Source organism: Chiloscyllium plagiosum, chromosome 1 (genome assembly GCF_004010195.1).
Source record: "Chiloscyllium plagiosum isolate BGI_BamShark_2017 chromosome 1, ASM401019v2, whole genome shotgun sequence".
Classification (NCBI taxonomy): domain Eukaryota; kingdom Metazoa; phylum Chordata; class Chondrichthyes; order Orectolobiformes; family Hemiscylliidae; genus Chiloscyllium; species Chiloscyllium plagiosum.
In genome coordinates this window covers 8,056,510-8,077,503 of record NC_057710.1, presented here as the reverse complement: position 1 = coordinate 8,077,503, position 20,994 = coordinate 8,056,510, and the positions used below count along the sequence as shown (strand labels likewise).

The following is a 20,994-nucleotide window of genomic DNA, read 5'->3' as shown; positions in this document are numbered from 1 at the left end:
TACGGGGTAGATCATTTAGGACAGAGCTCAGGAGAAACTACTTCACCCAGAGAGTGGTGGCTGTGTGGAATGCTCTGCCCCAGAGGGCAGTGGAGGCCCACTCTCTGGATTCATTTAAGAAGGAGTTGGATAGAGCTCTCAAGGATAGTGGAATCAAGGGTTATGGAGATAAGACAGGAACAGGATACTGATTAGGAATGATCAGCCATGATTATATTGAATGGCGGTGCAGGCTCGAAGGGCTGAATGGCCTACTCCTGCACCTATTGTCTATTGTCTATTGTCCAAAGTTGTGCAGGTTAGGGGGATTGGCTATGCTAAATCGCCCCATAATGTCCAAGGTTGTGCAGGCTTGATATGCTAGTCAGGGTAAATGCAAGGTTAGAGGGCAAGGTTTGGGGGTGGAATGCTCTTGAGGGTCAGTGCAAACTTGGTGGGCCAAATGGTTTCTATCTGCACTGTCGGAAATCTATGATTATATCCATATTTGGACCAAGCCTGTAATGTGGTCAAGAACGGAGTGTGTCTGACAGAATCAAAACTAAGCATCAATCAACAACTAAGCTGTTGTACAAGTGTTGCTTGATTATTGGTACATTTTTTTTGACTGAGTAAACTAGGGTGGTAAATGACAGATTGAATTTATCCTGTTTTAGTGAACTACTATCACCTAGACAATCTTCCACATTATTGAGTAGGTACCAGCTGTACAGAACAGATTGGATTAATTAATTATTATTAGCCATGAACCAAACTTCAGCCTCTCACACTTGCTTTCTCTCACGCTCATTGTCTCTCTTGGAACACTACAGCGCAGTACAGGCCATTCGGCCCTCTGTGCCAACCTGTGGAACCAATCTGAAGCCCATTAGTCCTACACTATTCCATTTAAATGCCTGTAAAGTTGGTGTTGCAGGCAGTGTGTTCCATGCCCAGCTACTCTGAGTAAAGAAACTGCCTCTGACATCTGTCCAATGTCAATCACCCCCCGAATTTAAAGCTATGTTCTCTTGTTCTAGCTGTCACCACCTGAGGAAGAAGGCTCTCACTGTCCACCCTATCTAACTCTCTGATTATCTTATATGTCTCAATTAAGTCATCTCTCCATCTTCTCTCTAAGGAAAACTGCCTCCAGTCCCCCAGCCCCCTCTCCATACCACGCAACACCCTAGTAAATCTCCTCTGAAGCCTTTCCAAAGCTTCCACATCCTTCCTATAATGCGGTGACCAGAAGTGTACACAATACTCCAAGTGCGGCCTCACCAGAGTTTTGTACAGCTGCAGCATGACCTCAACTCTGAAACTTGATCCCTCTGCCAATAACAGTAAACACACTGTATGCCCCCTTAACAGTTTTTGGTAGTTGTTACTGGGTTTTGAAGCTGGGTAGAAGCTGCAGTACATCTCTCCCTGCTACACTCTCTCTGAGTTTTCCCTTGATTCCCTATCCTTTTTGGATAATGGAATAATGTCCCCCAATCCTTACCTGCATCTCATGTGAATTGGAAAATGATCCTTAGAGCACCTGCTGTTATTACCTTCCTAACTTCCTTTGACAGTCTCAAATGCAATTCATCTCACTCTGGTGTTTTATCCACCAAGAGGCTCTGGCTCTCCAGTACTTCCCTTTTCACTCTGCTAATTTTATCTAAGAATTCACACTTGTCTTAACAAAGACTGTCTAAATCATTCCTTTGTATTGTGAAGATTAAGACAGAATACATTTGGAAAACCCTGCCCACAAGTTGCCATATACATCTGTTAGGCCCAGTCTTCTCCTTGGTCATTCTCTTCATTTTAATGCACTGATAAAGCCTCTTTGAATTTTCCCTAATTTTATTGGCCCTTATTTTTTGTATTCTCCCTTTTTTGGTTTTTAAAACATTTTTCATTTCACCCCTGTACTTTTCTATCCTTGTCCAAGCTTTCTAAAATAATGTCACCTTTGAAATTATCTTATGCTCTCTGTTTCTGTTTTAACTCCCATTGTAGACTTCTGGATAACTAGGGGATTCCAGATTTGGCACTACTGTCTGTCTTTTTATGGAGACATTGTCTACACTGTGCCCATAGAACCTGCTCTTGAATGATTTCCACATACCATCATATAGCTGTAACCAGTCCAATTTTGCCAAATCATCTCTTGGCTTTGTAAAGTTTGCCATCTCCTAATTTAAACTTTTACTTCTGTTCTCTATTTGTCCCTTTCCATAAAGATGTGAAATCTGTTATGATCACTATTTTCAAAATGGTCACCCAGTGCTATTTCATCCACATGCCCACCTTTGTTTCCTAAGACAATACATAGAATTGCACCATCTCTCATTGGACTTGTTAAGTGTTAACTTTTTTATATTAAAAAAAAGCCATCTTGAATGCAGTTAAATATTTTCTATCCTCTATACCTTTCACACTGTGTGTCCCAGTTATATTTGGGTGGTTAAGTCCCCAAATTGCCCTTTTTTTTTTGCACTTAAATTTTCCTATATATTTATTCCTCTAGCTTTCTCCCTCTCTTTACCTATCTGTACTACGTACCCTGCAGTGTGGCCATCTCTTTATTTTTGTATTTGCATGCAACCCATATGGCTTTACTTGATGATTCAGATATTTTCTAATCAATTGTTGCTAACCCACCTGGTCTGCACATCATACTTCTTGGAGCAGGTGGGACTGGTACCCATGTCTCTGGCTCAGAGTAGAGACACTACCACTGTGCCAGAAGAGCACCTCACTTGATGCTTCAGTTGCAGCTGTGATTGATCCTTTTACCAATAACACTACACTCTTGACTTTTTAAATATGCTTCTCTCCCTCCCTGAAATCTGTATTTCCAATGGTGCTGAGCTGCCATGCTTGCATTTTTTTTGAGCCAAGTATTTTTGCATTTATACCCATGATATCCTGTTGCCATATGTCTATCCCTGTCCTCCGATCATAAATTCATTATATTCCCAGTATTTCACCAGGTGAGCTAGCCAAACAGGCCATTCAATCCACACCATCAAGTCCACGCCAACCCTCCACAGAGTATCCCACCCACACTCAACCCCTTACCATATCCCCATAACCCAGCATTTCCATGGCTAATCTAGCTAGCCTATTCATCCCTGGATACTTTGGGTAATTTAGCATGTCCAACCCACCTAACCTTAACATCTTTGGACTGTGAGAGGAAACCATAGCATCCAGAGGAAATCCACGCAGCCATGGGGAGAATGTCTATGTGGAGTTTGCACAATCACCCGATGCTGGAATCGAGCCCAGGTCCCAGTGTAACCACTGGGCCGTAGTCCGGCCCTTTCCCATTCAAAGAATTTATAAAATTTGTATTAATGATGCTTGTGACAGAATTGGGTATTGTAAGCAACCTCTGTTGAAAGACTTTTATTTCCAGCCTTGTCTGTAATGCTGTTTGGTCATGATTTAAGCCCAGTCTTTAAAAAATTAGTAGTTTCTAAGGTACACAAGACTTACTGTCATCACTAGGATCCTGGCATTTATATTATTCAACAATAATAGGCCATCTACAACATGTATTGATACAAAGTAAGGGAAACATACTCATCTTGTGGTGAGTTTTAGGAACCATGGGTTTAAAGTTACCTGTTCCTCCTCAGGCTGTTAAACTTGGTACATCATATCTCTCATTATTCTAACGTTGCACCTCAATATTCCATATTATATACTCTAGTAGATGCTGTAATTTTACAATTGGCGGTAAGTGGTTCAAAATGTCCTAGAGTTGTGAAGGCACTATATAAATGCAATACGTTGCTGTTTCTCAATTTTACACAGCAGCAGAATGTCATATGAGAGAAACTAGATATTCTGGAAAAAACGGCCGATCTGTCAGCATGGCAGAGAGAAAAGATGCTTTTTTCCTTGTATAATGGAAAGCTTCTGCATTTTGGACATTTTGTCATTCAGCCCCTGTGACCTACCCCATCACAACATCAGATGGCCTGGATATCCAATCCTCCATTCCACCACTCTATCACTCCATACCCTTACCTAACAGTTTTGGCTCAGCTTCTGCCTGAAACATGAACTTTTTTTTTCTCTCCCTTCAACAGACTTTTAAATGCATTTTCTGCTTCCCATTTTCCAGAATTTGTTGTGACTTTAAATTTTGGTTAACTGCTTGTAGTTATTGGTACCACCACCAGATGATGCTGTTTTTCCAGAAATACTTTCTCTAACAGGCCCTAGAGTCAAAGGAAACTGAAGCGGTTTTGTGACTTGGTTTAGATTATGGATGTTGTGCTGGGGCCAGGAAATACAATCTCAAAATCATTCACTAATTCCCTATGCTGTGTAAGGAGAGTTTTGATCAAACATCTAAGTGCAACCATTCAGTAACATTACTCTTCCTTGTACTGTCAGGTTAGGAAAGGGTTTGGTAGGCTGTAAACAAGAAAGATGTTCCAACATCTGACACCAGAACTAGGAGCCATAAGTATTAGATAGTCACGATAAATTCAGTTGGTTATTCAAGGAAAGGTACATTATTCAGAAAGTAGATTAGATTAGATTACCTACAGTATGGAAACCGGCCCTTCGGCCCAACAAGTCCACACTGACCCTCCAAAGAGTAACCCACCCAGACCCATTATTTACCCCTGTCTAATGCACTATGGGCAATTTAGCATGGTGAATTCACCTAACCTGCACATCTTTGGATTGTGGGAGAAAACCAGAGCACCCGGAGGACACTCACGCAGACACTGGGAGAATGTGCAAACTCCACACAGACAGTCGCCCGAGGTTGAAATCGAACCTGGGGCCCTGATGCTGTGAGGCAGCAGTGCTAACCACTGAGCCACAGTATTGTTAGTTAAGAATATGGAACTTGTCCTTACAGGGAGCAGTTAAAGTAAGTTGAGCTGTGTTTGAGGAGTGTAGAACACTTGGAGAAGGGAAAAGAAAAAATGTGACTGGGATTAGATGAAAATGGGCTTGTGTAGAGCATAAACAATTCCATAGATTTGTTAGTCTAAGTGACCTGTTCCTGTGGTGTTCTCAGTAGGACATCTCAGTATTGGTTGGCACTAAGCAGTCAGTCCCTGTATCCGATTGTCCCTCAACCCTTAGTTAGCTGTTCCCACCAGTATTGGGGTCAGTAACTGGAAAATGCAGTCTTGAGGTGAGTGACAAAAACACTTTCATTAGGGACCTAATGGGAGATGTGAATGTAAGATCTGTGCTGTGAGCTATGGTGATCTGGAAGGTGCTGTTTGAAATGTTGGTGGAAGCCACCATTGGGTCAGAATCCCAAAATCCCCACCCCCTTTACAGCCTCATGGGTGTGCAAAAACCAAATTAACAGCAGAGGTTTGAGAAAGCAGCTCCCCACCAGTTTCTCGAGGGCAATTTGGGATGGGCAGTAAATGCTGGCCTAGTGGTTTAATGTCTGCAACCCACAAACTAATAAGGGAAAATGCAGATTGATTAGTACCTTTCAAAAAGAAATTAAATCAATGTTTGAGAAATATTTAGATTGCAGACCTATGTGAAAAGACCAGGTGGTCTGTGACTTTTTGGAAAGTTATATCTGGAGTTGGCAGAGGTGAAACGGCCACTTACACTGTATGCTGCCTTGCCTTAATGAATAATTTGGCACTGCGTTCCCAAATCAGTGGGTACTCTATCTCAAAATAATCTTTGTCTTTTGTTTCCAGTCTGCAAGAGTTGTATTGTGAAGTACCTGCAGACCAGCAAATACTGCCCAATGTGCAACATCAAAATCCATGAGACACAGCCTCTTCTTAACCTTAAGCTTGACCGAGTGATGCAGGACATTGTCTACAAACTTGTACCAGGTCTACAGGAGAGTAAGTTTTTTTTTAAGCATGTGTAAAGGGTAAATTCTCAATCTGCCACTTTGCTCGCCTGGCTTTACGTGTTGTAAGTATAAACTGGTGAAAGACTTTTTTCTAATCTGACTCAAAACCAGCTGCAGTGCAAAAGGAATCATAAATGTCTGGAATAATTGGACAGGGAGCAGAGATAAAGGCTAGTACTTCTGTCCTGCACCTCACCAGGGCCTGGCAGGAGTGACTCACCTGGACTTCAGTCCTGGAGCCAAGGTATCAGTTTGTTTCAGGAGCTGTGATATTTCCTGTTTTGGGCCGTTAATGTAATCTGTCAGAATCCCAGCAGAGCCAGCATGTGGCTGGGCGTCGATATCCGTCACTGGGGCGAGACTTGCATTTTCATTCCTGACTGATACCCATGGGTGCTGTAACTATGCAGACCCAGCTCCACTCTTTCCCTGTCACACTGTAATCTAACAGTTTGTGGAGGAAAGGTGAGCTATTGAGGCCATTTAATTATTGAATGCTGATCTCTGAGGGTGATGTACTGGAGGGAGAATCTTTATTAGGTCGTACGACCTCTCCATTTTTCTTGCAGCAAATTTAACCAGACGTGGATAGTATTGGCTACCCCCGCCCTCTCCTCAGTTTGAATATGGCACAGAATGTTGTCATTCATATCTCCCTTTAGTTTCCTCTCGGCACTGATTTTGGTTCCCTTGATGTAGATTTCTGTGCCCTGACCCCCATGGCATCTCATTTATATTCTTCAATAGTATGGCATTAATCTTGCCCTATTCAATTCAAACCTGCCTGAAATATGTTCCTTCTTTTTACAGGTGAGGAGAAGCGAATTCGAGAATTCTATCAGTCTCGAGGGTTGGACAGGATCATCCAACCAGTTAATGAAAGTATGGAAATGAGAGAGAGAGACTGCGGGTTCTTATACAATGCAGGGCTCCAGCTAGAGTACAGCATATGCCATTGCCATTCAGTCAAATGTTGTACTGTAACCAGAGATTGATTGATTCATGTATGTGCAGAGTGTTGTTGTATCTTTTCCTCATGGCCATGTCTTAGGCCTATGTCTTTTCTTTTTTCCCCACAGTTTGTGAATATAACTGGCGAGTTTAGTAAGTATTGCCCTATTGGGTGGCTAGTGACAGCAGTCAAAAGTCACCTTTTTTTGCCACAGGTCTGGAGTCTGAGTCGTGTAAGGTAGATTATGCAACTATACTAGGTTTCCATCCCTCGAGGACACCATTAATTCTGTAGTTTTGTGGTCACCGGTACTGATATTAGATTTTTAAAAATCCTATTAAGTAGTAAATAAGTTTGAATTCCCAGCTACCATGAAGAGGTTTGAACTTGCATCTTCAGATCATTTTTTTAAATTAGATTAGATTCCCTACAGTGTGGAAACAGGCCCTTCGGCCCAACAAGTCCACACCGACCCTCTGGAGAGCAATTCCACCCAGACCCATTTCCCTCTGACAAATATACCTAACACTATGGGCAATTTGGCATTGCCAATTCACCTGGCCTGCACAGCATTGGTACTGTTGGAGGAAACCAGAGCACCTGGAGGAAACCCACGCAGACACAGCGAGAATGTGCAAACTCCACACACAGTCCCCCAAAGCTGGAATCGAACCTGGGACCCTGGTGCTGTGAGGCAGCAATGCTAACCACTGAGCCACCATGTCGCCCTTTGTTTAGGTCTCTAGATGACTGATCCTTTAATGTGACCACTGTGATACTGTTTCCCCATTATTTCTCTCCAGGAGCCACATCTGGTATTTCTTTAGTACAGGCAGAGACTTTGTCAAAGAGCTAGTATCTGTAGCTGTCGGCTCAGGGCAGGTGCCAATTGAAGTTGTCAGCCCTTCAGAATTGTCCTGAAGTTCCCAGGAATTGAGGATTCCTGAAACATGGCTGCAAAAAAGAAAAATCAGTAGGGATGGCTTAAAATAAGGCTTTAGTTTCTTTTGAGCAATTTTATTTATTTATTCTTTTGAGATAACTTAAAAGGCTGTTTGGCAGATTGACGTTAGCAGATAATGTAATAGCGCCCTCTAAGAATATGCCCAACCAGAATTGGAAACTGTAGGTAAGGACTTCATTGCGGCTTGGCTGAAGCTTCACCAACCCAAACAGTGGGAAAATCCTATTGACACAATCTGTAGCATTAGCCTTCACACTGAGAAAGAGGCTACAGGGAGAGAATAGCAGCAGAGGTTGCAATGTGAAACTTGCTACCATGTGGAACTGTTGAGCTGAGTAGCAAGGATGCATGTGAAGGAGTGTACTGATAGGGTGGGAGAGGCCTCATATGAAGAATAAGGCCAGCACAAAGCTGTTGGTCTGAATGGCCTGTAGATTTGGAGTGCACTTTACGTAACTGTGGGTATGGTTGAAGCTGCTAGCACTTGCTGGGATAGAGGAATATTGGCAGGAATAGGGCCAAAGATATTCACAATTGGCTGACCAGCTAACTGAGGCTGCTGGTAAAGTGGCATGGGGAAATGCTCAGGGCTGTGGACATGTGACCAGGAAATAAGACTGAGGCAGTGATTGCACCTTTTTTAATATTGAAGGGAGGTGCTGACTGACAAAAAAAAATGTCTTAAAAGAAATGCAAGGAGCTCAGTTGTTTAAGGACAGTGACACTTCCTTCCAGTTCAGTACTGGAAGAAAGATGGAGGATTATCTGAAATAACTCTGAGGCTGGTATACCATCACCAAGTCTCCCTTTATTTACGCATGAACTGTCCTTGCATCGTTTGAGGATCTGGTATAAGAATGTCAGTATCTCTGACACTCAACCTTTTTATATGTCAGTCAGTGGTCCCTGAATTGGAACAGATTAACAGCCACAGACAAGGAATTCTTATTCTGAGTGGTCCAGCTGGCTGACCTCATTACAATCACTCCAGTGTCGGGTGCAATACAGTAGAGGAGAAAGGGTTAAGTATTAAGACTTTATGCATAAGTTGCAGTTGTTGGTGTCTGAGGACTTGTATAGTGCAGGTGGGTATCGCCACTTCTGTTTGGACCGATATCTACAGACTTCACCACAGATCCTCCCGCCAGGTTTTTTGGCCTCCGTCTGTCCACTTCCCATCTCTACAGTATATTTTTAGTGCCTTACCTCTTATTTTTCAAATTAAAATTTATAAAAAAAAGCTAACTTCTGGAAGTGTGTAACACTCAATTAGCGAATGCAATTGAAAAGCCCTGTTATTTTGGCTGGAGACCCTTCAGTTTCATGTTAAGTTTTTCCACATGGGATGTCTACCCTTTTTATTATGTGCAGTCTGTTGGACTTGTAGGGTGATTCCAGTTAACTTTTTTTAAAATCCATAATATTGAATATAATTAGGTACCAAAGAGCAAGTTGAGGCTCAGGGTATTTTAGTAACTCTTTCCCAAGTATTCAAAACGTTTATAAAAAAAACTTACCAATGGGTCATAATGACTGAGAATTCGTAAGGCTCTGAGGGATTGGTGTATATCTGTTATCCATAGAATGAAATGAAAGAGCAGTAGGTGTGATTTATATGGACTTCAGTAAGGTGTTCGACAAGGTTCCCCATGGGAGACTGATTAGCAAAGTTAGATCTCATGGAATACAGCGAGAACTAGCCATTTGGACATAGAACTGGCTCAAAGGTAGCAGACAAATGGTGGTGGTGGAGGGTTGTTTTTCAGCCTGGAGGCCTGTGACCAGTGAAGTGCTACAAGGATCGGTGCTGGGCCCTCTACCTTTTGTCATTTACGTAAATGATTTGGATGTAAGCATAAGAGATACAGTTAGTAAGTTTGCAGATGACACCAAAATTGGAGGTGTAATGGACAGCGAAGAGGGTTAACTCAGATTACAACAGGATCTGGACCAGATGGGCCAATGGGCTGAGAAGTGGCAGATGGAGTTTAATTCCGATAAATACGAGGTGCTGCATTTTGGGAAAGCAAATCTTAGCAGGATTTATACACTTAATGGTAAGGTCCTAGGGAGTGTTGCTGAACAAAGAGATCTTGGAGTGCACCTGGAGCGTCGGAGGCTGAGGGGTGACCTTATAGAGGTTTACAAAATTGAGGGGCATGGATAGGGTAAATAGACAGTCTTTTTCCTGGGGTCAGGGAGTCCAGAACTAGAGGGCATAGGTTTAGGGTGAGAGCGGAACGATATAAAACAGACCTAAGGGTCAACGTTTTCACCCCGAGGTATGTGTATGGAATGAGCTGCCAGCGGAAGTGGTGGAGGCTGGTACAATTGCAACATTTAAGAGGCATTTGGATGGGTATATGAATAGGAAGGGTTTGGAGGGATATGGGCCGGGTGCTGTGAGGTGGGACTAGATTGGGTTGGGATATCTGGTCAATGTGGACAGGTTCGACTGAAGGGTCTGTTTCCGTGCTGTACATCTCTATGACTTTAAATGTATAGCACAGTAGCAGGTCATTTCGAATGAGCCATTCTGTGTGCGGGTTTATGCATGTGTGATCAGTACCTGCTGATGTCTGCAATTTTATGTAAATTTTTTTCCCCGCCTTCTTTTGTCAGCTATGTCACCGGACCTGACCAGTTCTCCTTACACAACTTTCGATCACTCCAAAGCCCACTACTACAGATACGATGAGCAGGTTTCACTCTGCTTGGAGAGACACGGGTGAGTTTATTTTTAAAGAATTCCCTGCTAATAGATCCCACTTTTTTTTTTAAACTGTGTCAACTCCTATCTGTACTTTAAAATAATCTGGAAAGAATGCCTTGGGAGTCAGTTAAAGGGTGGTATCGGATGGTGAACAGTCTTAAAAGTGCAAAAGAGCAGGAATAGGCCAATTGGCCCCTTGAGCTTACTCTGCCATTCATTATGGCTGATGATCCAACTCAGTTGCTTTTTCCTACTTTTCCCTGTATACTTTAATCTCTTTTTTGCTCAATGAGCTATATCCAATTCCTCCTTGAAATTATACAATCGAGTCATAGAGGTCTACAGCACCACAAAAAGGCCCTTTTGGCCCATCAAATTCGCACCAGTCAAAAATAACCACCTAATATTCTAATTCCATTTTCAATATTCCGGCCTTGACTAGTTTCTGTGGTAGTGAATTTTCCAGGCTGAAGAAATTTCTCCTCCTTAGTCATGAATGATTAACCTGTATCCTCTTGACTGTGACCCCTGGTTCTGGATTGAGCCATCCTGACACACCCACCTGTTAAGGATCGATCTAATGTTCTGTCATCAATCCCAGAAACTGCCAAATACTTTCGGAAAATTTGTCTAAAAGGCAGTTGGGCCTTGATTGAGGCAAGCGACCATAGGATCAGAATGCCTCTGCCAAGACATGCTCCTCCCTGGGCTGTGCTGAGGGAGTCGCACTGGCAGAGGTGCCACATTTATCAGGTGGTGGGTGTGAAAGATTCCATGGCACCACCTCAAAGAAGAGCAGAGAAAGTTTCTATCCTGTGCAATGTTTATCCTTTTATCAACATCAGAAAAACAGACCATCTGGCCATTATCATATTGCTGCTTTTGGGAGCTTGCTATGTACAAGCTACCTTCTTCATTTCCTACAGTACAAAAATGACTAAACTTCAGAAGTACTTAATTAGTTGTATATGGGAGTGCAGATCTTTCTATTCTGTTCCTGTTCTTTTATTAGGGTGGGGTGGGGTATCTGCATCAGCAAGGGCTGGCTGGTCTCCCTTATCTATGGGCTTTCAGTTTTAAACATCTGCCCTGAATGCTGGATGGACACCAGGTGGCAAGCTTCTATTCAGTTTCTAGATCTTACGCAGTGATGTTCAAAAATATCAATTCATCAGTGCTGTAAATATTCAACAGCTTGATCAGTCTCTGTGAGCAAGATGCCTTGTAGTTTCAGTTACAATGCATTTGCAAAGTAGATGGATTTCGTGACGAGTATTTCCATTCTTCCAAGTTAAAGATTGTTGGGTTCCATGCCAAATTTTACCCATGCCATTCTCCCTTATTAAGAGTTCCCCTTCTAGAAATAAGGACAGTCACTCATTGTCAACAATTTCAGAGAAGCTATCCAGTGACCCAGTGTGCATTGCACCAGTCATGTCTATGCTTGACTGTACAGGGCTGGTAGTTTCTAATAAACTTATCCACATTGTTTTGAGTGATCCGAACCAAAATTTGAACGATGTCATGTATCTCTTTGGCATCGCAACTACCACTCATTCCTACTCGCCGCCCCCCAATCCCCACCACTGGCTAGCAGCGTTCTTGCACATTATGTGGTCATTTGGTTGAACTAACAAAGTTACTGGCCCCAGGTGGGATGACTACTCAGGGTAAATATTAGCCAGTAAAGCAATCAGGGTGCACATGCTTCTTTTTTAATTGATTAAATAATGTTTGTTCAATGTTGTTCTTAGTCCCATACCTTGCTCATCCTGTAAAGGCTGTCGAATGTAAAGGTTTGTTGATTTAACATGTTTCCTCGACTTCGGAGGGTTTTTCTGATTCAGGCTGGTGTATGGACTGTCCTGCATCATCATCAGTTGAGGTGGCAGTGAAAAGAAAGCTTACATTCTCACAACACTTCACCACAACTCATAATTATCGGTGAGTGTAGCAAGTGCAATGAATTACTTCAGGAATGTTCTTTGTCAACATTTTTTTGCACAGCAAAATCTCCTAAAGGACAAAAGGAACAGGTAGCTCCAAGCTTGTGGCCATAATTCCTTATATCTTAATTAACTTGCCATAATTTTTTGTCTGATTACAAGTCTATGAAATGCCCATCTGTGAAAATCACTTAAACACTAGTGATGTTCCACCCTTGGCACATCTGAAAGTTTTTTTTTGTTCTGTTTACATGGACATCACCTGCACTGTCACATCTGATTTGCTTGTGTATCCCATGCACTGGTATTTCTGACCTGAGCAAAACTGTTGCCTGCATTGATTTTAATTATTGCACGAAGCACTTGTGGATTGTTACCTTGACAGCAGAGAAGGGATCAGGGGGAGAGAGAGAAGGGTGAGCTGGCTTTGTACAAAGCAGAAGGCAGGGAGCATGTTCAATCAATACACAAAGGGGAAAAATGAAAAATTCCTATCGAGCGGCTTGTCTGAGTCCAGATTCATCACTCAATCTGGTGAATTTGCAGCAGCTGGAAGGCACTGGGGTCGATACTAATTTTAAAGCAATTAGTTTGGATGTGTTGCTATCAGCAAAGCTTGCGCATAAAGCTGTTGAAAACTCTGATAAATAGTTTACCAGCAGTGTTTAAGGAGACTGGGTCTCTTTCTGCCTGTCAATAACTTCAAATGTGCTTTCTTTTTGTTTTTGGAGGGGAACAAAAGTGATCCCAGTGAATGTCTTTTTAAAGAATAAAACAAAAGAACAAAGTACTGGTTTTCCATTTATACAAGGCATAGAGGTTAAAACAGCCTTCTCTTCCTGTTCCCCGCACCCCCTGCCCTCGCCCAATTTTCAGTCAAAATGTCAGGCCACATCAACCTCTGTTCAGCATGACAATTTTGTTTCAAGGTATTACTGATTTGCTCTGCAACAAGAGTTTTAGAGAAGTAAACAGTGAGAACTCAGAATGAGATTGAAGAACAACAAACATGGTGCCAAAAAATGGAAAGAGAGAGCACAAGAATGGGAACAGGAGAAGTATGAGATTGGGAGCAGAGATGAGGAGACTCTAGAAGTGAAGTGGATAAGAAGCCACTGAAGGAAATATGGGGTTTGGTTGAGGGTGAGATGTATGATCAGGATGGTAGCTGATGATGTGAGATAGAAATTGGGTGGAGCAGTTGTAAGTGGGGTAACATCAAACCAAGAGTTGAAGGGAATGGGGAGGAGGAAGGGGAATTTGAGAGGGGAAGAGCAGCTTTGGAAGCAGAAAAGGGAACGTGATACTGGAAAGCCCAAAATAGAAAGAGAACTGGACCAAGTGAGCATGCACGCAGTATGTCCATCAGCTCATTCCCATTTGCACTTTAGATTTTTCACGTAATCGGTAATCTTCATTTCCAGCCCTTTTGTTTTGTTAGGGTGAATATAAATTATGTGAAGTGCAGTACAAGATTTGGATTGAAATTTGCTGCCTAATATACCATAAAATATAAAAGCAGATGTAGGCCTGTCAGCTCATTATATCCCCTCCACCTTCAGTGCGGTTTATAGTGAATCTGATTATCTCCAAATCCACTTCCTTGTTTTCTCCCCATAACCCTGATTCTCATACTGATTAAAAAATCTTTTATCTCCACCTTTTTAGTGTGCTTGCTCAAGCTTGATAGCCTGCTGCAGCAAAACGTTCTTTTTGGCCACTCTCGGAAAAGAATTTCTTCCTCATCTTTGTCTTAAATGGGCAAATCCCGACTCTGGGATTATTCCCTCTGGTCCTTGACTCTCCCACAAGTTGAAGCAACCTCTCCACAATATTCTGTCAAGTTCCTAAGATCCTTTTGTCTCAAAAGGTCTCTTCTCAATTTTCTAAGCTTAAATAGCTTAGGTTGAGAGGTGACTTAATAGAGACATATAAGACAATCAGAGGGTTAGATAGGGTAGACAGGGAGAGCTTTTTCCAAGTATGGTGACGGCGAGCATGAGGGGGCATAGCTTTAAATTGAGGGGTGATAGATATAGGACAGATGTCTGAGGTAATTTCTTTACTCAGAGTAGTAAGGTATTGGAATGCTTTGCCTGTAGATTCGCCAACTTTAAGTACATTTCAGTCATCATTGGACAATCATATGGACGGACATGGAATAGTGTAGGTTAGATGGGCTTCAGATTAGTAAGACAGGGCGGTGCAACATCGAGGGCTGAAGGGCCTGTACTGCACTGTAATGTTCTATATTAAATAAGTATAGGCCCAACCTATTTAACCTCTCTTATTCAGACAGTCCCTACATACCCAGGGCCGGAGATGTGTTGCTGGAAAAGCGCAGCAGGTCAGGCAGCATCCAGGGAACAGGAGAATCGACGTTTCGGGCATAAGCCCTTCCTGAAGAAGGGCTTATGCCCGAAACGTCGATTCTCCTGTTCCCTGGATGCTGCCTGACCTGCTGCGCTTTTCCAGCAACACATCTCCGGCTCTGATCTCCAGCATCTGCAGACCTCACTTTCTCCTACATACCCAGGATCAACCTAGTGAACTTTTTCTAAACTGCCTCCAACCTTTCCTAAGATCTTGTTGGAGATAGGGTGACGCGTGTTCTTTTATCCTGAAAATAATTCCTTTTTAAAGAAAACAAACCTGCATTTATATAGCTCCTTTCACAACATCAGGGCATCCCAAAACTCTTCACAATCAATGACATGCTTTTGAAATGTAATTAGTTTACTAATATGGACTGCACAGCAGGTAATTTACCCACACATAGCAATAAATTAATAACCAAGTTGGATTTTGGAAGGCATTTCAGAGAATTCTAGTCTTTTTAGTTGCTAAATGTGCGGACAAAATGGCCAAATAGCTACCTCCTGTGTTATATCAGTTTCACGCAGAGAGTGGTGTGTTTATGGAATAAGCTGCCAGAGGAATTGGTGGAGGCTGGTACGATTACAACATTTAAAAGGCATCTGGATAATTATATGAATGGGAAGGGTTTAGAGGGATATGCGGCCAGGTGCTGACTAATTGAACTAGATTAGGTTAGGATTTCTGTTTGACATGGAAGAGCTGGACCAAAGGGTGTGTTTCCGTGCTGTGCATCTTTGTGACTCTAACTCCGTGGTTTGATTCAAATGCTTGTATTTTCCAGTGGTGTAGCTGGTACAGCACCCTTGGCTGATTATATATTTCCTACCTCACCCTGAGGCTGATGTTTTGGAAAGAAGGAGCCAGTTTTTCTTTGTCAGAAATCCCTCTTCAGTGGGAAACTGAAATCTGGATTTTCACGAAGGAGAACCTTTTTAATTGATGTGGCTGCTGGCTTCCTGTCCAAGGCACAATTGAAAGCAGCAGCTTTCACCCAAAGAGCCACTGATGATATCAGTTGTCCTGAGGAGAATGAGCTATTACAGGAGTTACAAGCCTGGCAGCCATAAGGATGGTGGAAGGGAAGTCCTCTGGTGTTTTCTGGTGTTAACCTCGAATACCAAATTTATTGAACCAAGTTTCGTAACTTGGAATTTGACTCTTGCTAGCTGGTTTTCTCATCAGTTAAAGGGCAGTACGGTGGCTCAGTGGTTAGCACTGCTGCCTCACAGCACCAGCATCCTGGGTTCAATTCCATCCTCAGGCGATTGTCTGTGTAGAGTTTGCATGTTCTCCCCATGTCTGTGGGTTTCCTCTGGATGCTCTGGTTTCTTCCCACAGTCTAAAGATGTGCAAGTTTGGCGGATTGGCCTTGCTAAATTGCCCATAGTTTTCAGGGGTGTGTAGTTGGGTTAGCCATGGGAAACGCAGGGTTGTAGAGAAACGATGGAGGGGTGGTGAGAGTCAGGGTGGAATGCTCTTCAGTGAGTTCGTGTGGGCTAAATAGCCATTTCCACACTGTAGAGATTCTATAACATGATTATAAAAACTACCATATTCACAAGCTGCAGCCAGAAAGAAACAATGATTTCTGTGACATCTTTCATAACTTTGACATCTCAAGCACTTTATGGTTAATGTACTCAGCAAGACCCTGCTATCAGCTATATGATAATCAAAATCATTTAATTGTGGATATTATTTGAGTGATAAATATCAGCAAGGAAAAAAATTGGCTTTGCTTTTGTAGGTAATTATGCCACAGGACTTTGTTAATTTTTCCTTGATAAGTAGAAGAGGCCTCAGTTCACACACCAGCCTCAGCAAAGACTACTTTGCCACAGTGCTAAAGTTGTCAGCCTTGGCTCATTGGCAGCTTCAGTTTAATGGTAGTCAGAAGGTCAAGCTTTACGTTCTTTTTGAATGTTGGCGTGTAAATGTGCCCCTTAATTCCATCCAGGTGCCACAGTAAACTAGTGCAGACAAAAGATCAGATTCTAAGGGATTGATAAGCAGAGAAGTGAGGGAATAGCTCAGTACCAAATTTCATTAGAGATATTGAGTTAACACTTCCACCAAAATAATGAGAATTGATGCTGGTTGTTTTTATTCATGAAACCGGGTTAACCTTGTTGGGACTCGGGCAGCTTGATGTAAATCTGCTTATTATTCAGCTATTGCACATGGGATAAAATGTTTCGCATAATAATAAAAAACAATTAGAGAGTCACCATGGTCTGATTGATCAGCCGCATTGAGTTTATTGGGAGTGCATTAAGAAAATAATTCAGTTTGTAACCATTATTGCTGCAAGTTTAAGAGGTGAACTTCATTTGAATTTTATATTTTGTTTCCCTGTTCCCATGACGATTGTAGCCTGTGTGTGATGTTGCTTGCTTTTTTGTGTGTTTTTCCCTTCAATTTTTTTTTCTATTCTCGTCTCTTCAAATATCACCTATTAACTGGATATGACCTGTCCTTTGTGTAGGTAGCCTTGCTCAATTGCCTACCTGTCACATTTAGACCTTTCGCCCAGCAGCATGGACCCTGTGAAGATTGTGACTTAGCTAAACTGAACCGAGTCTGTAACCAGTCCTTCTTCAGTTCAGGAGGCTGCCTAGTCCATTGGTGGTGGCACTGGGAATTCTTGATCTGCTTTGTAAACCAACTGAGTTGGTTAGCTTTAAATTGTGATGTAATGGAGCACTCTGCAACTAGGGCCTACTTGCCTTCACAAATTCACATACTTGCCCCATGTGTGCACCAGCATTGACATGTTTGGCCTGGGCTATTCTGATTCAACCGACTCAGGCCCAGACATACTGTGGTACTTAAGTCAGGTGCCCAGTATGTTCAGATTCATAAATATTATGGGGACTTTTGTTTTTACTGAGTTTTGTTCCTTGGCGGTGATGCAACCTGTATACAGACTTGTGTTTTTCTATTTTGTCATGCAGCTCCTCCCTGGGTAAAGAGAAAGGGAAACTCGTGTTGCAGGTAAGATATGAAGTTGGACCATGTTGGTCACCAACTGCTGCATTTACTTTGCATCTGACACTCACCAACAGTAGATCTAAATTTCTAAAGTCGCACGTTCATGTCACTGTTATTTTGTCTCTCCCTTTCTCTGTAACCTCCTTGAGTCTCAGGCTGCTGCACTCCTTCAATTCTAGTCTCTTGACCACTCCCAATTTCATCACTTCACCACATTGGCCATATCCCCAGCTATCTGAGACCTAAACCTCTTGACCTGTCTCTCTTCCATTACCATGCTCCATAAAACATGCTTAATTGACCAAACTTTGAAGCACATGAAGTAATTTCACTTAATGTGGATCAGTGTCCAATTTTATCAGTCTGACTCCTGTGAAAGACTGTGGGGCTGATTTTCCAGCACTTAAGGTACAATATACAGGTCGTTCTGCTATAATGTGACAGCTGTGTTCCTCCACAGTGGGGGTGTGTGTGTGGTTGTGTGTCTAAGGATGTGTGGGTGTGTGCGTGAGGATATGTGTGTCTGTGTGCATGTGTGTTTGTGTGTGTGGGTATATTTGAGTGTGTATGGGTATACATGTGGATGTGTGTGTGGGTGTGTGCGTGCGTGCGTGCGTGTGTGTGTGTGTCGGGCCGTTGACGGTTGCCCGTAGGCGGTTACTATACCCGTTCGGTAGAGGGTTTGCAGTATCCATATAGCATCCACGATCTGTCAGTTACATCATACCCAATGTGTGCTGACGAAATGCACATTATAGCAGAATGTCCTGATCGATGCAAATTGTTGTAGGTTGGTAGCAGTTGCCTTACCAAGTGCAACGATGTTGCAGGTTACATTACTTGTACTTGTAGCTTTTCAGGTCAGCACATGAGTTAGGTATACTTTGAGGCCAATTCTGCCCGACAGCATTCATCCTTGGACAGCTAGCTGCATTTCTGTGCAAACCTATGGAATGTGTGGTTAACAGCATTTCATTGTATCAATCATGACAACAAATGTACATGCAATCTCCCTGGTATTGCTGTCAGCCCACCAAAGTTCAGATAAGTGAAGGAGAAATGAACAATGATCCAGGTTAAATGACTTTGTCCTCATTGAGGATAATGGCTGTTTGATGTTGATGAGGTTCCTGATCAACCCCTTTCTTACTGGGATATGGACAATAATTGAGACTTGGCCAGGATTACTCCTCTTTAATTGTCCTGAGAAAGTTGTGGCAGACATAGGATGTTGTGTTGATATTAATTGACCTTCCAGCCAAGGTGAGTGCTTGACCTGTCTCAGACAGCATTAAGTGACTTTGGCCTTCGTAAGGCTTGATCAGGGAGCAGGCGGAAGTTCCCTTCCTTGAAATCACTGGCAAACCAGTCAGGAATTTTTCCAAGAATCCAGCTGAATTATTGAATTCATGGTGTGATGTGTTATCTGAACTTCTGCATTTTGAGTCTCGAAGTCAAAACCACAACCTACAGCCTTGAAAGTCACTTTCTTCAGTTGGATGGGAGGGTAGGAAAGAGATCATTAACCAGGTGATTAATGAACTTTGTAAGGAGTCCTAAGTGCATTATGTACTGGCAGAATACTCTGAAGTCATTCTGCTTACGTGCTCCTCTGACACAATTCCCAGATGCAGAAGGCGTTTTATTCTGTGTGTGTCTGTTCTAATAGCCAGACCCTCTGTAAATCCAAAACATATTTAACATGAAGTAGATACAAAGCCTGCAGTTAATGCAAGGGCTCAAGGGTCACGAATCATTTCACATCACTACACTGCAGCAGATGGGGTCTATTGATTTTTTTTTCATCCTGTGTTCTCAGATCATTGAAGTAGAATTCAATTATTCCCACTCTTGTCAGAAAGCAGTCTGTGTACCCCTCCTCCCTTCCCCAGTGGACACATGCATAGAGTAAATAACATTGGAGTTGTTAAATCATGCAGTGTGATGTCAGGTGGATTTCAGACACACCTGCTCCTCCTCGTTGGCGAATATTGATGTTGTACAACTTTCGTTTCAAAACTTTTTTTTTCCCTTAAAATCTGGAATCGGGTGAGATGTTTTTAAGGTATAAATTGATGTCTGTGTGTTGCAAGCATTTTTGTTTTAACTTTAAGACTCCACTCTTTTTCTAACGTCCCTCTCCTCCTGCTCAGCTCTAAGTTGTGAACCACAACTCAGTGAGTAGCACTCTCACTTGCCATCCGAAACTCATTATTTCATGCTCTGTTCTGGAAATTTGAACACCAGAATCCAGGCTGACATGGTCAGTGCTCCAAGCACTGCTCTCAGATGAGGCATTAAACCATCCATACATTCTCAAATGGAGACAGAAGATCCTTGGGCTCCAGTGCCAATATCTATCCCTAACCAAATCATCTGGACATTATCACCGTACCATCTCTGAGAGCTTGTTCTACATGAAATGGCTGCTGCACTTTCCTACTTTACAGCACGGCTAGATTTCAGCGATTGAGGACTCTGGGTCTCTACCTGGAATGTGGAAGGTTGATGGGGAATCTGATTCATTGAAACTCAGATTGTTGAGAGGCCTGGATGCAGTTGACACAAGGATATTTCCAATAGTAGGAGAGAGTAGGAGCCAAGGGCACGGCCTCAGAATGAACGGACGACACTTTAGAATTGAGATGAGAAGGAATTTCTTCAGCTGGAGGGTGGTGAATCTGTGGAACCCCTTGTCGCAGAGGACTGTGGAGGCTGAGTCACTGAGTGTGTTCAAAACAAAGGTTTTTATTTAGTAAGGAGATTAAGGGTTAAGGGGGGAGAAGGTAGGAGAATGGCCTTGAGAAACAATTTAGAGTCGAGAGTGTGATGCTGGAAAAGAACAGCAGGTCAGGCAGCATCCAAGGTGCCATAGAATCAACATTTCGGGCATAAGCCCTTCAAGAATGAGGCTTGTGGGTTGTGGTACTGGTTTGGCTGCTACCCGCGTTTGACCTCTTTTCATTACAAACTTCTGCCAAAACCCCATCCACGTGGACACCTTGTGCTGACCTGCTACCCGCCCTCAACCTCTTCATTTCAAACTGCCGGCAAACCGTTAACACCCAGTGCCTGGAGGAGGAACGCCTCATATTCCAACTTGGGACTCCACAACCATTTGGAATTAATGTGGATTTCAACAGCTTCCTCTTCCCTTTTTTTTAACCATCCTTCCCCCCCCCCCCCCTCACATTATCCTAGTCC

At 42.7% G+C, this 20,994-nt stretch overlaps 1 protein-coding gene across 2 annotated transcripts in view; it reads left to right on the top strand.

The window, feature by feature from the left end:
* Positions 1-20,994, top strand: part of pcgf1 (polycomb group ring finger 1) — a 64,727-nt gene that overhangs the window by 32,373 nt on the left and 11,360 nt on the right. For both annotated transcript variants that reach the window (XM_043692932.1, XM_043692849.1), the window contains exons 3-6: positions 5,682-5,834; positions 6,656-6,727; positions 10,384-10,489; positions 17,754-17,793. In XM_043692932.1, the coding sequence (XP_043548867.1) occupies positions 5,682-5,834; positions 6,656-6,727; positions 10,384-10,489; positions 17,754-17,793 (371 nt within the window). The remainder of the gene's footprint in view (positions 1-5,681; positions 5,835-6,655; positions 6,728-10,383; positions 10,490-17,753; positions 17,794-20,994) is intronic.